Source organism: Pollicipes pollicipes, unplaced genomic scaffold, assembly GCF_011947565.3.
Source record: "Pollicipes pollicipes isolate AB1234 unplaced genomic scaffold, Ppol_2.1 Scaffold_2555;HRSCAF=2994_pilon_pilon_pilon, whole genome shotgun sequence".
In the NCBI taxonomy this organism is placed as follows: Eukaryota; Metazoa; Arthropoda; class Thecostraca; order Pollicipedomorpha; family Pollicipedidae; genus Pollicipes; species Pollicipes pollicipes.
Genome location: NW_023596136.1, coordinates 27,811,185 through 27,826,109, shown reverse-complemented (window position 1 = coordinate 27,826,109; position 14,925 = coordinate 27,811,185). Strand labels below are relative to the sequence as shown.

The window sequence follows — 14,925 nt, the reverse complement described above, 5'->3', positions numbered from 1 at the left end:
GGACGCCGCGAGGCGGCCGGGTCGGGCGCGACCCCGCCGCGAGTCGTTTCTGTTGCTTCGCGCCGACTGTGTTGCGCCGGTAGGATAGTCTGCTTTTTGAGGCCAGGACTGCCGCTTTTACGAGGGAACGTGTTGATTTGCGCGGGCGTTTGGCTCCCGGCTGTTTAACTGAGCTTACTTCGTGACGGGTGTGGCTGCGTGGGTGCCGCTGCGTCGCGAGAGAGCAGCGTCCGCACACCTGTCCGCCCTGGCGTGGTGGTGCGCGGGGCGGTCGGGCGGTGCCGCGACCGAGTGGAAGCATTGTGACTTCGCCAAACCATGCGCTTTTCCTACTAACAATCGCATATTCCACGGCATGCGCGGTGGACAGGGCGGCGCCGGTGCGCTGCGCCCGGCCGTCGCGCTGCACTTTCTCTGTTGCTGCCCGATGCAGTATCTCTCTGTTAGCCGTTATACGTCTGTGTTACGCTTTCGCTGTTGGTGAGAGGGCAGGCGGGTGACTGAGCGGCGGTGCGGGCCGTCTCTCCGTGCGTACGTGTTTAAAGGGAGCGCGCGCTGCGCCGCGGTCCGCGCCGCCAGTGTAGCGATAAGCGAGGCGCCGCGCGCCGCCGGCGGCCCGGGACGCCCGATCGGCATGGGGATCTAAAACTCCATGAGGTGTAGCTAGTGCAGCCGTCGGGGAAACCCGTCCTGGGCGTGGGTGCCGTCGGCGTCGGAGGCCGTGCTCAAAGCAGGCGCCACCTCCGCCGGGCGCCGGCCGCCGGCGCGGAGAGTCTGGGCCGAACCGTGGCGGGCGTGACGGCGCGAACGGCCGCGCCGACACGTTTTGTACTGTCGTGATGGAGCTGGATTTGGCACCAATACATTCTCTTGCTACGTCGGCTTTGATGCCCGGTGGCACCTTCCGTTGCTGCGTCGCGGTGAGCCATTGTTATTCTCGATGTTCCGTTCAACGTTTCCGTATGTGTGCCCGTGTTTTCCCCGCCCCGTGATTTGGCTACGTGTGGTGCGTAGAGATTTAGGGCTGCCATTTCGGCGGTGGCTACCCAGACCCACCTCTCGCGCAAAAACATTTCTCTTCGCGAAAATTCGCCCGGCGAAAAGACATCCGGTCCACCAGCAGAGACTGGTCGGCACAGGAAATCAAACTTTGCACCTGAGTCGAATCAGGGACAGAATCACTCCATAAACTCGAGCCCAGTGCGATTTGGTAGCAGCGACTTGCGTCGTGCGCCGCTTTAGCTTGGTTTTGGGCTACGACCTTGGATGCCGCCCTCGGGCGAATTCATCGGCCACGAAAACAAACCACCTCGGCATACGCCCGGGTAAGAACTCGGATGGGAGGGGCCCAGGTTATTGGGCTTTGAGAGTCCGTGTAAGACAGTCCAGGGGTGCGTGCATGCGGATTTGTCCGTCACGGTCGTGTACTCAAAAATGGTGCGGGGATGGTGTGTGCCTTGAATGCGGGAGATCTAACGCGGCAGGACAGCTCTAGCAAGGGGCTCAGCCGTGCCAAGCGTAAATAAACCCTGTCAGGAAAGCGCTTACAGGATGTAACAATATTAGTTAGATTATGGCAAAGCACTTTGAAGTGTCCTCAGAGCCAGGAATGTTTGTAGCAAGTAGGGTGTTATGGTGAAAGCTGCTTACATTATCTAGGGCTGTATATGTGTGTTGTCCGGTCATATGAGAGTTGTCCAGAATGTTGAGCTGTGTCCATACTCAGTAACATTTCAACCCAAAGCTAAAATGATTAGATAGGTGGCATATAATCCTGGGGCCTCTTGTTTCCAAATCTTGATTGCAGTCCACCAATATTTTTATAAAGTTCCATCCCTGATTTTCACTTGTCAAGATTATATGGTAAATGGCCTCACCTTCCCCTGGTCTCTTCTCTTCTGGTCTTCTGGTATGGTCCAGTGGTCTCTTCCCCTCACAGCTTTGGCCTCGCAGGCTGAATAACATGTGTATTCTCACGCATTAATGCCTTAAGGTCTGAAAGAATATCTGCCCCTATCAAGTTTGTGTCAAGGTATGAACATGCACTACATCCACTATAACAATGTATACATTGAGCAACCAGGACTGATCAATGCTAACCACTTCCATTGCTTATTCTGTATGAACTAGCAAGCAGAGGTTGGAGAAGTTAAGTCCAGTTTATAGGAGATGCAAACTTAATATGCATGTTTGGACTTGGTGCTTACTGGTGCTATAAAATTAAGACAGTATTACAGAATTGTTAGCTTTTGTTATCACTGTTTTAAATTGCTGATGATTGCACTTCTACTGTCAGATCACATGCTTACCTCACAGAGCCTTTGGTATGCTCCCTGAACTTGTCTTCACAGTTTAGTGGTGTGATTTCATTTGATTTTGATTACCATTGTCTTGATAGCTCAGATATTTACAACTGCTCATGTTGAAGCCATTTTAGGTGCTTACTGTTTGCTGGTGACTGGGATGGCTGGTGGTATTAGCAAACTTAAGGTCAGATGACAGGAGAGGGCAGGATGGATGGCGACAATATTCAACATCATGTTTAACTTTCACCATCAAATTTCCCCTTTGCTGGGGATTTCATGATTTGGTGGTTGTGTCAGATCTTACTGAACAAACACTGCATAATTAGGACTAACCATAGAAACTCAACTATAACTTCTCAACTATGACTACATAGCTATAACTTTAACTATATGGACTATGACACCAAAAATCCAACCATTCAAAGGATTTGGACTAAATCTTTTAAAAGATAAGTAATGAAAAGCATGCACTAGAGTGAACATCTGGATACAGTTGATAGCATTGTGATAAAACCAATGCAAGGTACCCCAGCATAGTTTTGATTCCAATATAACACTTGATTTGCCTGGAGTAAGTATCATGCCAATAATGCATCATGAACCACTTAATATGCCAATTGCAAGACCATGTACCACACATACCAGGATTAAAGCTGAGAAGCAGTCATACTTCAGAAGCTGCATCACTTAGGTGCTCTCAGTGCCATAGGATCTTATTTATACTGGTTTGAACATTATCCTGCACTGACATTCTTCAGTTCTAGAGGAGAAACCCACCTCCTCACCCTGACACTCCCGCAGTCCCACTTGCAGATGGCAAGCCCTCCTTGTCTTCCAAACCCAAAATCACTTCCTCACCCCATTGCTTGTGCAGTCCTATTTCCGGAGAACAAACCCACCACCTCACTGGGAACTCCTGCAATCCCATCTCCAAAGTGCAAGCCTACCACCCCACCCTGATGCTCCTGCAGTCATTCTTCTTGTGGCTGTGGTCAAGCAAACTGGTTGGTGCATTTCAGCGGACCAGTAGCCAGCCGGCAGGTGGTGAAGCTGTGCACCAGGTGGTGGGGCCGTCCCGGCCAGCCACCAGCTGCCATGGAGCCGTCTCCTCCATACACTGAGTCACCAACAGTGGAGGACATTCCTGTCTGCTGCGACTTCACCACCTGCTGCTACTCAGGGCTTTGTGCTGTGCTCTGTTTCTCTGGCATCGCCATCACCTTCATCTTCAGGTGGGCAGGATGACAGGACCAGGGGACAGGTTGGGACGTCCGCACTGTCACGTATTTATTTCTGGTTTGCCAACTGCCAGGCTGTTGGTTGTTGTTTGTTTGACCCGAAATTTGGTCTTCCATGATTAGGTTATGTTTTGTGCATGATCACAGTTCATCATGTATGGACAGGGCATAAGATGTCCAAACAAATAACCCCACTCTGGCGTGACAACTCTACACTAGAAGTTGGTTGTATTGTGTGCCAAGACCTCGTATCTCACCAGCTGACCTTGAGCCACCGCTGCGCCGCGGGCCTAGCTGGGGCGTGTACCGGCCTTTGCGTCACAATGACCCCGCCTCGGCCGACAGCTCGTCGTGGCCGGGGCCGATGTCGCTGGACATGATGACGGCGCGCCAGACCTGGCTGCTGGGACCCGTGCTCATCCTGCTGGGCCTGCTCGTCGCCGTCAAGACCATGATGCACGTGCGCAAGCAGCGGCTGAGCGCCCTGGGCCGGCGCAGGCGGCGGCGTCGACCGCGCGGCTCGCTGGCGCTCGAAGAGGTCGACTCTGGCCTGGAGGTGGCGCTGCCGCCGCGCGGCCATGACCTGCCGCCCTCCTACGAGGAGGTGATGAAGCTGATGCAGGAGGAGCGGCGGGGTCCTCCGCCGCCTCCGCCGCCAGCGGCGGCTGCGGCGGCAGTGGCATCCTGAGGCAGACCGGGCCGCCGGCTCCGGCGCGCGAGCCGGGCCGCGGGCGGACGGCACAGAAGTACCTGTGAGACGCACAGGCGAGGGCGGGCACCGCCGCGCGCGCCTGCTTTTTGCAATAGCGAGTCGATAGAGCAGGTGTAGTGGAAGCGTTTGGAGGCGTTTTTCCGTGGGCACAGTGCATTAGTGTGGCCCGGGCCGCGCGTTACGAGCGCGGAGCGGTCCGTTCATCCTCTCCGGTTGATGTTTTGGACGTCCGAAGCGTGGTCACTAGCTGTCTAGTGTCCAGTGGGCACTGTGTCAGATGTTGTCGGTGTGGCACGTCTAGAGGAGTCGCCAACTCCGCGTCGATGTCTAGCACACGCCTTTTCCACTATGTCGGGTCGGAACCAGTTGCTACTCTCCCGGCGTTGGTCGGCGTCTGCTGGATCACAGCTAGTACCATCACTAACGCTGACTGGTGCCTGTGAACATGACTGCGCTGTCTTATTGTCGCCGTGTGCTCATCGGCTGATTATGGTGTTCGGCAGTACCCTCTGCCCCGAGTCTGACCAACCACGAAGCTGTTGAGCCTCCTTCGACGGTGCACACCCTCGAGTTCTCTCCTATCATTGCTCGCAACGCACATTTGCCATATCCCCAGGCCGGTCCCCGTCGCGGTGTGTCTTATCCCCAGGCCGGTCCCCTTCGCGGTGTCATATCACCAGGCCGGTCTCCTTTGCGGTGTCATATCACCAGGCCGGTCTCCCTCGCGGTGTCATATCACCAGGCCGGTCTCCCTCGCGGTGTCAGTATCACCAGGCCGGTCTTCCTCGCGGTGTCATATCACCAGGCCGGTCTCTCTCGCGGTGTCAGTATCACCAGGCCGGTCTTCCTCGCGGTGTCATATCACCAGGCCGGTCTCCCTCGCGGTGTCATATCACCAGGCCGGTCTCCCTCGCGGTGTCATATCACCAGGCCGGTCTCCCTCGCGGTTGTCAGTATCACCAGGCCGGTCTCTCTCGCGATGACATGTCTCTAAACTGGTCTCCCTCGCGATGCCATACCTCGCACTTCCGTCTCGTCTTTCCTTCCCCCGACCTCCCCCCCCCCCCTTTCTCGCATGCATATCAGCTGAACGTTTCTCCTACGGCTCCCACCACGGCTCCTGACGGGGGGGGGGGGGGGGGGCCCTGCACCTCAGACCGTGGCGCTGACCGTGCCGCCGCCGGCGTCTGTGCGCGCCCACCAGGCTGCCGGGCCAGCGCTGCCCCGAGCCCGGCCGGCGCGCGGTCGCGTGCGCGATGACACTGCTGTCGCGCCGTCGCCGCTCGGCGACCCGGGCCGGTACGGTGCCTCGCCGCGCTCCTGTGGTGTCTGCCATTCGAGAAGCACCAGAGCGCTTCAGTGGGTGGCGGAGGGCACTTCTAGATCTGACCATTGCCAGCAGAGGAGTGGGCTTCGTTTTACGAGCTGCCGTTCGCGACCAGGCGGTGGGTGGTGCGTAAGGCCCCGCCGCGTGCGGTGGCGGGTGCCCGTATTTGTACTTCGCTGTAATGCTCGTGCGCCATGCGTCTCGCACTCTCACCTCGCACAAGGCAGCCAGACGGCGCCCCGCGCGGCGCAGTCAGAGGCGGCAGTGCGGCGCACCTCTCGCTGGGCGTGCCCGGTGAGACGCGCCTGTGTTATGTCGGCGTGTCCCGCCGCCGTGTCTGTGTTTGCTTGTGCAGTGTTGAGCCGGTGTCTCAGCATCCAGCTTTACCGATGTGTTGATCTAGCGATAGGTCGCGGTGGTGCAGCCCGCGGGCGGGCGAGAGTGGTTTTTCGGAGCTGCCTGTTTAGTGTGTTGTTATGTGTCATCACTTCCAGACTAACAGACGCATAGGTTTTGTATTTAGATCCTGTCGCGGTTTGATGAAGACTTGTCAGAGCCAGTTGTGCTGGATGTCCGCGTTTTGAGAACTTTTGACGGAGGACTGAATCTTGCGAAGCACGTTGGCTCCGAATACATCCGCGGCCGGGGGAAACGACCGCCATGGGTTTCATTCCAGGTAGATAAATTTGGTGATTCCACATTTGACGCATACTCACGTGCACATATAGTTAGAAGTGAACCGTGGATCGGTGTCTATTTTTGTAATAAATGGCGTGGATTATCACTCATTGTATATTTGCACCAGTTGTGAGAGACTTTGTCGAAAAAAGCTTGCTCGTCGCTTGTGCGGCAGCCGACCTGAACCGCCTGAATCCGGTCTGATGGGTCGGGCGCGATCGCCTCTCTGCCTGGGATAAGTTCGCTGCATCACGACGGAAGACCACTGGTGGGGCGGTACATACCAGCCAAGCAGCCCTGAGTCAGTGTATTCCGCGTGCAGTGTATCGCTGTGCTGACGACTGCTCACACGCACACGATGCTTAAAACGGTATCAAGGAACATGCCAACTGGGTGAAAATATTGATTGCAAAAATGAGTATTGCAAAATGGCAAAAGCCTCTGACAGGACCAATTGCATCAACCCGAGTAAACCATATAAACACCGTCCAATTGATGGCAATATGAGCATAACAGTGATTCGTTGAGACAGCTTCTAACAACCAACCTAGGCTCAGTGCTAAATCAGCTCAGTTCCCCTCTCCCCTATCAAGCCCTTTAGGCTACATGCGCCACTCATTTACAAAGTAAACCAGGCTGGAATTACGCCGTGATACGGCCCAGGTTCCCACACAGCTCTTCCCCGGCGGCAGCTGCGTCACCCACAGCTGAGGTAAAAATACCATTCCGTAACGGCGGCAGCTTCTCCCACAGCTGAGGCCACAGCACCATTCCCCGGCGGCGGTAGCCTTTCCTACAGCTGAGGTAAAAATACTATTCCCTAACGACAGCAGCTTCTCCCACAAGTGACGCCACAGCACCAGTCCCCGACAGCGGCAGCTTCTCCCACAGCTGAGGCCACAACTGCAATCCCCCGACGGCGGCAGTCTCTTCCACAGCTGAGGCCACACCACCATTCTCCGACGGCGGCAGCTTCTCCCACAGCTGCGTCCGAGCCCGGCCCACCATCGGCAGCAGCTAGCCCAGCGCGTGGGGCGCCGCGCCGCCGGCCGACAGCCAGGGCAGCCGGTCCAGGTCGAGGTTGCCGCCGCAGAGGACGACCCCCACGCGCCGCAGCTCGGCCGGCAGCTGGTCCGACAGCGCCGCCGCCACCACCATGCCCGCCGACGGCTCGATCACGTGCTGCGCCGGAGGGTGGCCGCCGATAGGTCAGTTGGCGGCGTACGTACGGTGAGGGTTGACACGCTTTGAATGCTGAGAGACCGTGGAAGAAGCCCGCGAGGATTATGGACACCAGACCCCTCGACCCAGGCACAGATGCTCTGGCTAGTGCACGGGGCTTCCGGAGAAGCGTGCTTCATTGAGCTTGCCTGGAGAATGGATCGAATTCACAACGCGTTCAGAAACCTCAGAACAACCAGACGTGTGGCATTGGTCACAAACATGAATACTTTGGATCGGTCCATCATCCAGACCGCGTGGCTACCTCACAGCTATAAAAATGCTAGCTTAGAAAGACTACGTGTCCACCAACCAGGAGCGAGGGCGGCTGGCCGTTGTCCCTGCTCCAGGCTCGATCTCCGCACGCTGCACGCTTACTCAGCATAAAGCCCCGCGTGAGCGGCCGCACCGCCCATGGCCCAGCCAGGTGCAGGCGTGAGCACATATCCATACACCACGCATCACCGTCGACGTCAGCTCCAGCTGTTCACACAGGGCTTCCGCACACCCACCGCACACGCTCCCCGGCGAGTCACACACCGCCCACGCCGCTCCCGGGCCTGATCGACACCCCCGCCCAGTCGCACCCTGCGGCGGAGCACTCTCCCGCCATCGGCCCACCTTGGCGCGCTGCCAGAAGCGGCGCGTGGCCGCCGCCATCTGGTCGTCGGTGACGGTGAGCACGGTCGGCTCCACCAGGCGGCAAAGGATCGGGAACGTCAGCCGGCCGCACTGCTGCGTCGTGCAGCCGTCGGCCAGCGTGCTGATGAAGCGCGGCGGGTCCAGCCAGAGCCGGCGGCCGGCGCGCAGGCTCGGCCCAGGTGCTTGCCGTCCGGCTCCACGGCGATCACTGCCGGCACAGGTACACAGCGGCGTCACCAGCGCAGGTCATGGCAGGCCCCAGAGCGATCACTGCCGGCACCGGGTCACAGCGGCGTCACCGGCACAGGTCATGGCAGGCCCCAGAGCGATCACTGCCGGCACCAGGCCACAGCGGCGTCACCAACGCAGGTCATGGCAGGCCCAGCACGATTGCTGCCGGCACCAGGCCACAGCGGCGTCACCGGCACAGGTCAAGGCAGGTCCCAGAGCGATCACTGCCGGCACCGGGTCACAGCGGCGTCACCGGCACAGGTCATGGCAGGCCCCAGAGCGATCACTGCCGGCACCAGGCCAGAGCGGCGTCACCAACGCAGGTCATGGCAGGCCCAGCACGATTGCTGCCGGCACCAGGCCACAGCGCCGTCACCGGCACAGGTCAAGGTAGGCCCCAGAAAGATCACTTCCAGCCTCTGGTCATTGGAGATCGCTGAGTGCGCGTTGCTGCAGGATTCAGGCTCAGCCCACTGACTTGAACGGTACATACTGGTGGAACGTGCCACGTATGCTCTGTAGTGGTCACCATGCATGCGGCTGATCCGCACCACATTATTCGGGGGGTGAATGCTGCTCACTGCAGGCTGAGGACGAAGGCTGAGTGGGGGGTGTTATTACCTTCAATAAGTTAGAATATAACAAAATCCTAATCAGACTATACCACTGCACACCCGAGGCAAGTGTTGATCATCTCAGGCCACTACATATTACATGGGGATCACTGGAAATATGGGGTCAATTTAAGAGACGTGGACGGGGCATGTCATGGTCGAACGGGCCTTACACGACATCGCTCAAGTAACAGGCTATACCGACTGGTGGTCAGCAGTGATTGGTGATGAACACAGAGGGAGAGATCAGCTGTTTCAATGCTCGTCACGCTGATCAACATACGACAGATTCACGACTGCTGTCTGCTTATGAACAGGAGACATGGACATTGGAGAGGAGTTATCCGTCGGCGTATTTTGCGCAGAGTGCATAGATATGGACGACAAAATTGAGTTTTGCGCACACACTATTGTAACTAGAACGAAGCAGGCATCTTACGTCTGCCTAAAGATCACCTAACGTGCCCACAGATCACCTAACGCAGCTGTGACGAGCTCACCCTTGCACTCTGGCCTGAGTTCGTTGACCGCCGTGGCGATGCCGGAGATCATGCCTCCTCCGCTGACGGCCACCAAGATGGCGTCCAGGTCCGGCACCTGTCCGCGCAGAGCGCCGTCAGGTCCCGGTCGCCGGATGCCGGGTCGGGGAGGGAGAGGGGTGAAAGGGGAACGGGCGCGACTGCCAATTTCTTTCGAACCTTTCCACAAGTGCTTTTATCCACTTCTGCCCATTCGCGGACTGTGATATTATGAAGGAGGAACGAATGCACTCTGATCGTATTGACGGTTAGAGGCTTATTCAATCACACTTAAGATGCATTTTGAGAAGCCAATCCATTAACATTGCATAATACCACAGCCTCGCATTCACCACGAGGGCAGCCGCGAACACCAAACTCTGCCTCCTTGACTACAAACCCATCTTTAACGTAAAACACCCTACGCCAGACTCAAGGGGTGCCCGCCCTGTAACAGTGGCTGGCGGCTCCCAGCCCTGCGCCGACGTGCCAGGTCAGCCCGCGCCCGACCGGGGCCGCCGTCACCGGGGTCGACCCGTCACGGCCGGCTCGCACCTGCTCCAGCAGCTCCAGAGCGATGGTGCCCTGGCCGGCGATCGTGTCGTGGTCGTCGTACGGGTGCACGACGGCGGCCCGTGTCTCCGCCGCCACCGCCGCGCACGTCTCGTGTCTGCCGAGATCGAACGGCGCGTCAGTCGGCAGCATTAGCGGACCGAGCAGCTGACGAGTGGGAGCGGCAAGTGCGGGTTTCACTGCCTCTCATCGAGCGGACGCGTGTTTATTCCTGCATCAGATGACGATGTGCTGGGCTCGCTACAAGCCCATTTGTGGGCCACTCAAACACAGTTTGTCTACGCTGAGGTCCGAGCGGCGATAACACGGAACGTTTACATCCGCCGTCGGGTTAACGTCACGTAACTGAGGGCTTCTGCCTACGTGACCCGCTAGCGAAGAGATGCTTGGGGTGAAGACGCCCCCTGGAAGACAAGTGTGCCGTGCTTGACTTATGTGAGAGAAGAGTGAGAGGGCGCCACGTGATGAAGGAGGAATGCGCTGGTCGTTGGATATGCCTAACAACAGGACGACGTCTGGAAAAGGTGCCGGGTGGAGGTTCGTTGATGCATGCGCGGTCTATATGGAAAGCCCAGACTCGGGAGATGGCCAACACAGGACAGTGGCTGAATGGCTGAGATGTGATAGCGGGTATCAAGTCCACGGACACGAGGCAAGAGCAGCAGGTGCCATTCTCTCGCCGCCTGGTGTCGCCAGTGCTCGCCCGGCATATTCGGAGCGGGGGGGGGGGGGGAGAAGGGGTGAGACCGATAGCTGGGGGTGCAGGTGGGGGGACCAACGGCAATGACGACCACAGCGAACAGCCCGGCGGCGCCCGCAGTCCGTCACGCCTTCCGCCTACCTGGACAGCGGAGTGGGCTCGCAGTAGATGAGCTCGGCGCCGTACGAGCGGATGGCGTCGGCCTTGACCTCAGAGGTGCCGCGGGGCACCACCACCGTGCAGGCGAGGCCGGCCACACCTGCGGCGCGAGGAAGCGTCACCACCGGCACGGCGGCAGACCAGCCCAATGAGGCGGGGGGGGGGGGGGGGGACCTGCGGCGCGAGGAGGCGTCACCACCAGCACGGAGGCAGACCAGCCAGATAGGGAGGGGGAAGGGAACCTGCGGCGCGAGGAGGGTCACCACCGGCACGGCGGCAGACCAGCAAGATGGGGGGGGGGGGGGAACCTGCGGCGCGAGGAGGCGTCACCACCGGCATGGGCGGCAGACCAGCCAGATGGGGTGGGGGGGGGGGAGGGCAGAAGAAACCGCAGAAGTGCCAATGTTTTGCGTGCACATTCCCCATCTTTTACAATTTTATTTGACAAGCTCCATTGTAAGAATGGAAATGATCACCTCATATGTGATCATGTCATTTTTTTCTGTGGTCGCGGAATCTGCAAGAGGGAGCCAATGACAGTGAGGTCATAACTGTTAGATGCCCCAACAAACAGCAACACAAGGTACCAGCTTAATGTTCCATACTTTGGTGGCCCCTACTGAATACTAACGTGCAGCATAAGCGGTGGCCTGTCCATGATTGCCGCTGCTGTGGGTGACAATGCCAGACACCAGGGGGTTTCTCTCCTTGATTGACAGTACCTGCCATCAGAGCACACACATACAAACACACACTGTTACCAAATCAGCTTCAATCTTGCTGTCCTGTTACATACTGTTCTCACATAGATTTAAAAGTATGCACGCCAGTCTATGTACACTTGAGCAGCAGCTGATGATGATGACTCCCACACAGCAGCATATTTTCTGACAGCACATCTGCCAAGTTGGTCTCTCAACTTGTGTCACCTTGTGTTCAAAGCAAAATGCTTACAATTTACCTTTCTCAATCCCTATCATTGATAACAAAAGTCATGACAGCAGGATGTCTTATTGTGAGAATTGCTGACACCGCTTCCGACGCAGGTCATCCCATGGGAAAAATCCTTTACTGACTATTGCAGCATGCTCTGGTAAGGACATACTTCCATAACTATTTTGTGGCATGAAACCAATGCTTAAGATTTATCATTTTCATGAAACCCTTGCTTGTAAAACTTGCTTCTACATTCATTTAATCACAAATTGTTTGTATGCCATGGATTTATTTTTCCTAACTTGTATATTTTGTTAACTATGGCATTTGTATCACTTGTATTCCACTTCTTTCTTCAGTTTTGTACCAGTTATTACTGTTTTGCAAATCATTTGACAACCAAAAACACCTGATAAATATTGGTGCATTGTTTTCATGGTCAATTTGGTCCCTAATGTAGCTTTGTCTACAACACAACAAAAAAGCAAAAGTTATAACTGTCCTTTAATGTTGTAAGTCATACAACCAACATGATCATTTAACAGTTACATGCTAACAAACCACTTACACAGTTGCATGCCCCTCTGGCTTTAAAGGAGCCAGTCTTTTGTAAGTTCTCTGCCTTGAAGAACAGCTGCTGTCCTGACTGCTCATTGAAATACTGACTTGTGATGACAGGTGTTCTATGAACATGCAGCTTTTATGCGCTGGTAAGCCAGACGAATATCTTCCAGGCACACTTTACTCATTGTGCCCATTGCAGTGGTTCCATCTGAATAATATGCCATGATTAATTGGTTAAACATTCCATTATCATCACACACAGAGATTTAAGTCCATTTCATACTTCGGTCCAAGTGCTTAAACCAGAAAACATTTTTCCGACTTTATTTTCTGCTTAAAATATGTGGTTAGAAAGGAAGCATGAATGCTACGAAAGAAGCTGGGTCGAGATCATTATATCCTACAACAAAAAATGGTCAGCAGTCGGGCCATTATTCAATGTTCCAATAGCTGCGAGTTAAGAGGTGGCTTCTCCCAGTTACTCTCACTTTTATGTCACTAAGCCTGGCATAAAAATAAAACGGACCCAAAGCTTTGCATACGAGACGTTATTGCGAGTTACGAACCGTGATATGGCTGGTTTTCATATCAAGTGCGCCATATTTTCATGAAGCTACCACATTTCAATTGCTGCCAAACTTTATGTTGTGAAGGTTTTTCGTTTAAGCCACTTAATTTTAATTTCTTCTTTCAAACGCCTTTAATCACTTCCGTTCAGTTTGCCTGCAGTTGCTGTCATGCGATATTTTGTGCCCAAAATCCTATTATGAAGTGCATCTATAGCATCAGAAACGCATCCAAAATATTAAAATGACGCAAGTTCATCGGGAAAAATCATAAGCCGGGAGAAAATTATAATGCAAAAGTACAACGTCCGTGCGTACGAACTCACGAAACTCGAAGCACGAAGCTCGAACAATGCCGCTCGAAATACGAACGCCGTTGTTCATAAGCATTTCTAAATATGCGGATTTGGAGCGGATGGCATTTATTTAATGCCAGCATGTATGCGAAAATAAGCAAACGTTGACCGTCTGGTCAATGCTTGCATATTTTGACCGACCGACATTGACCGTCGGCTGACCGGTGACTATCAGATCCTGTCACAGACAAAATGCCGTTATTTTCCGGGTATATATTGATGCGTTGAGGGGACCCCGATACAACCCGAGGCGGTGGTGTTGCCATCCTATGCCGGGGAACCCTCGCCATTGGCGTCCGCCCAATTACAAGCACAGGAGGTGCATGCGAGCCGCTCATGGTTTCATCTTCGGACGGCAAGCATCGCTTCTTTTACTGGGCATCATCTACCGTTCACCGTCTCAGCCGGTGTCGGACGGTCACTACATACTGCTGTGAGCCTGGGCAAGCCGACCTTCTACCTGGCCGACACGGGCAGTGAACTTTTGCGTGCGGACAGCTCGGGTGTGGGTCGTTATAGCTCAATTTTGAACGACCTCAGTCTGTTCCAACTCATCAAAACACCTACGCGCTGGGACCCGACGGAGACTCTCTTAGATGGCATCATCACCAACATTCTTGACCTGGAGTCATCTGTCCAAGCAATAAATGGAGCCGACCGCCGACCATTTGACCATTATTGTCCGCGCACCATTCAGTCGCTCCCGCTGTCGCCCGATACTCTTCACCAGGCGCCCGTAGCGCAAGGTAAACTGGGATGTGCTCTGCCTTGATCTCCAGCAGCTGGACTGGAATCCTATTTACCGGAATGAGGAAGTGGAGCAGGAAGTGCCCGAGCTCATGCCTGTGTGGTGGCGTGTGGTGGACGCGCCTTGCCCCTTTACAACTGTATCTCCCCGTCATCGTTTCCACTGTCCATGGCCTGAGCACAGCCCTGAACCGCGACAGTTGATGCGGCAGTGTGATGACGCGTACCGAGTATGTCGCGAGTCTCGGGGCGAAGCTCACACAGGCTTACTGACGCCTCCGGAACCGAGTGAAAAGCCACTTTGCGAGGTCGAGGCGTGGTTTCTTGTGCGATGCCATGCTCAATGGCCGTGATAGTTTCTCGCGAGGCATCAAAAACTTCGTTTTTCAGCTACCAAAGGGAGGTGGGGGTGGCACTGAGAGCCTGCCCGTAGAAAAGGCCGACGAATTTAACCGGCCCTTTGCCTCCGTCGGTCCACGCTTTGCTGATGAAATGGCAGCGGTTAGCTTTGTTGGTCCCCCTCTTTCACCTGGACCACCGTGTATGACCACTGTCAGTCGAAGAGTGCGTCCTACGTCTTTGCCCGAACTATCGAGGGATGTGAGCGAACTGCCATCATCCAGGGCGGCGGCACTTGACGGCGTGCCACTGCATGCCTTACATGAGTGTTTCCCTGTTATAAAATTTGCTTCATCTCATCAACATCTCGGCCGCATCTTGTGTTTTTCCAGATTCCTGGAAGGCTGCCTCTGTCATCCCTCTTCACAAATCTTGCCCTCGTGACATTGCTAGCAATTTCGGGCCTATATAAATATTGCCTGGACTCTCAAAAATACA

General features: G+C 55.4%; 1 protein-coding gene and 1 pseudogene across 1 annotated transcript; one reads left to right on the top strand and one right to left on the bottom strand.

The window, feature by feature from the left end:
• The first annotated feature begins 3,280 nt into the window (after window positions 1-3,280).
• On the top strand, window positions 3,281-4,232 carry LOC119099886 (uncharacterized). Its single transcript, XM_037222979.1, has 2 exons — window positions 3,281-3,538; window positions 3,890-4,232. Exons 1-2 carry the CDS (start codon window positions 3,402-3,404, stop codon window positions 4,230-4,232), a joined length of 480 nt encoding a protein of 159 aa, XP_037078874.1. The 5' UTR covers window positions 3,281-3,401.
• Window positions 4,233-6,554: 2,322 nt separating this feature from the next.
• LOC119103748 (putative serine racemase) lies at window positions 6,555-12,967 on the bottom strand (annotated as a pseudogene).
• Between the last annotated feature and the right edge of the window lie 1,958 nt (window positions 12,968-14,925).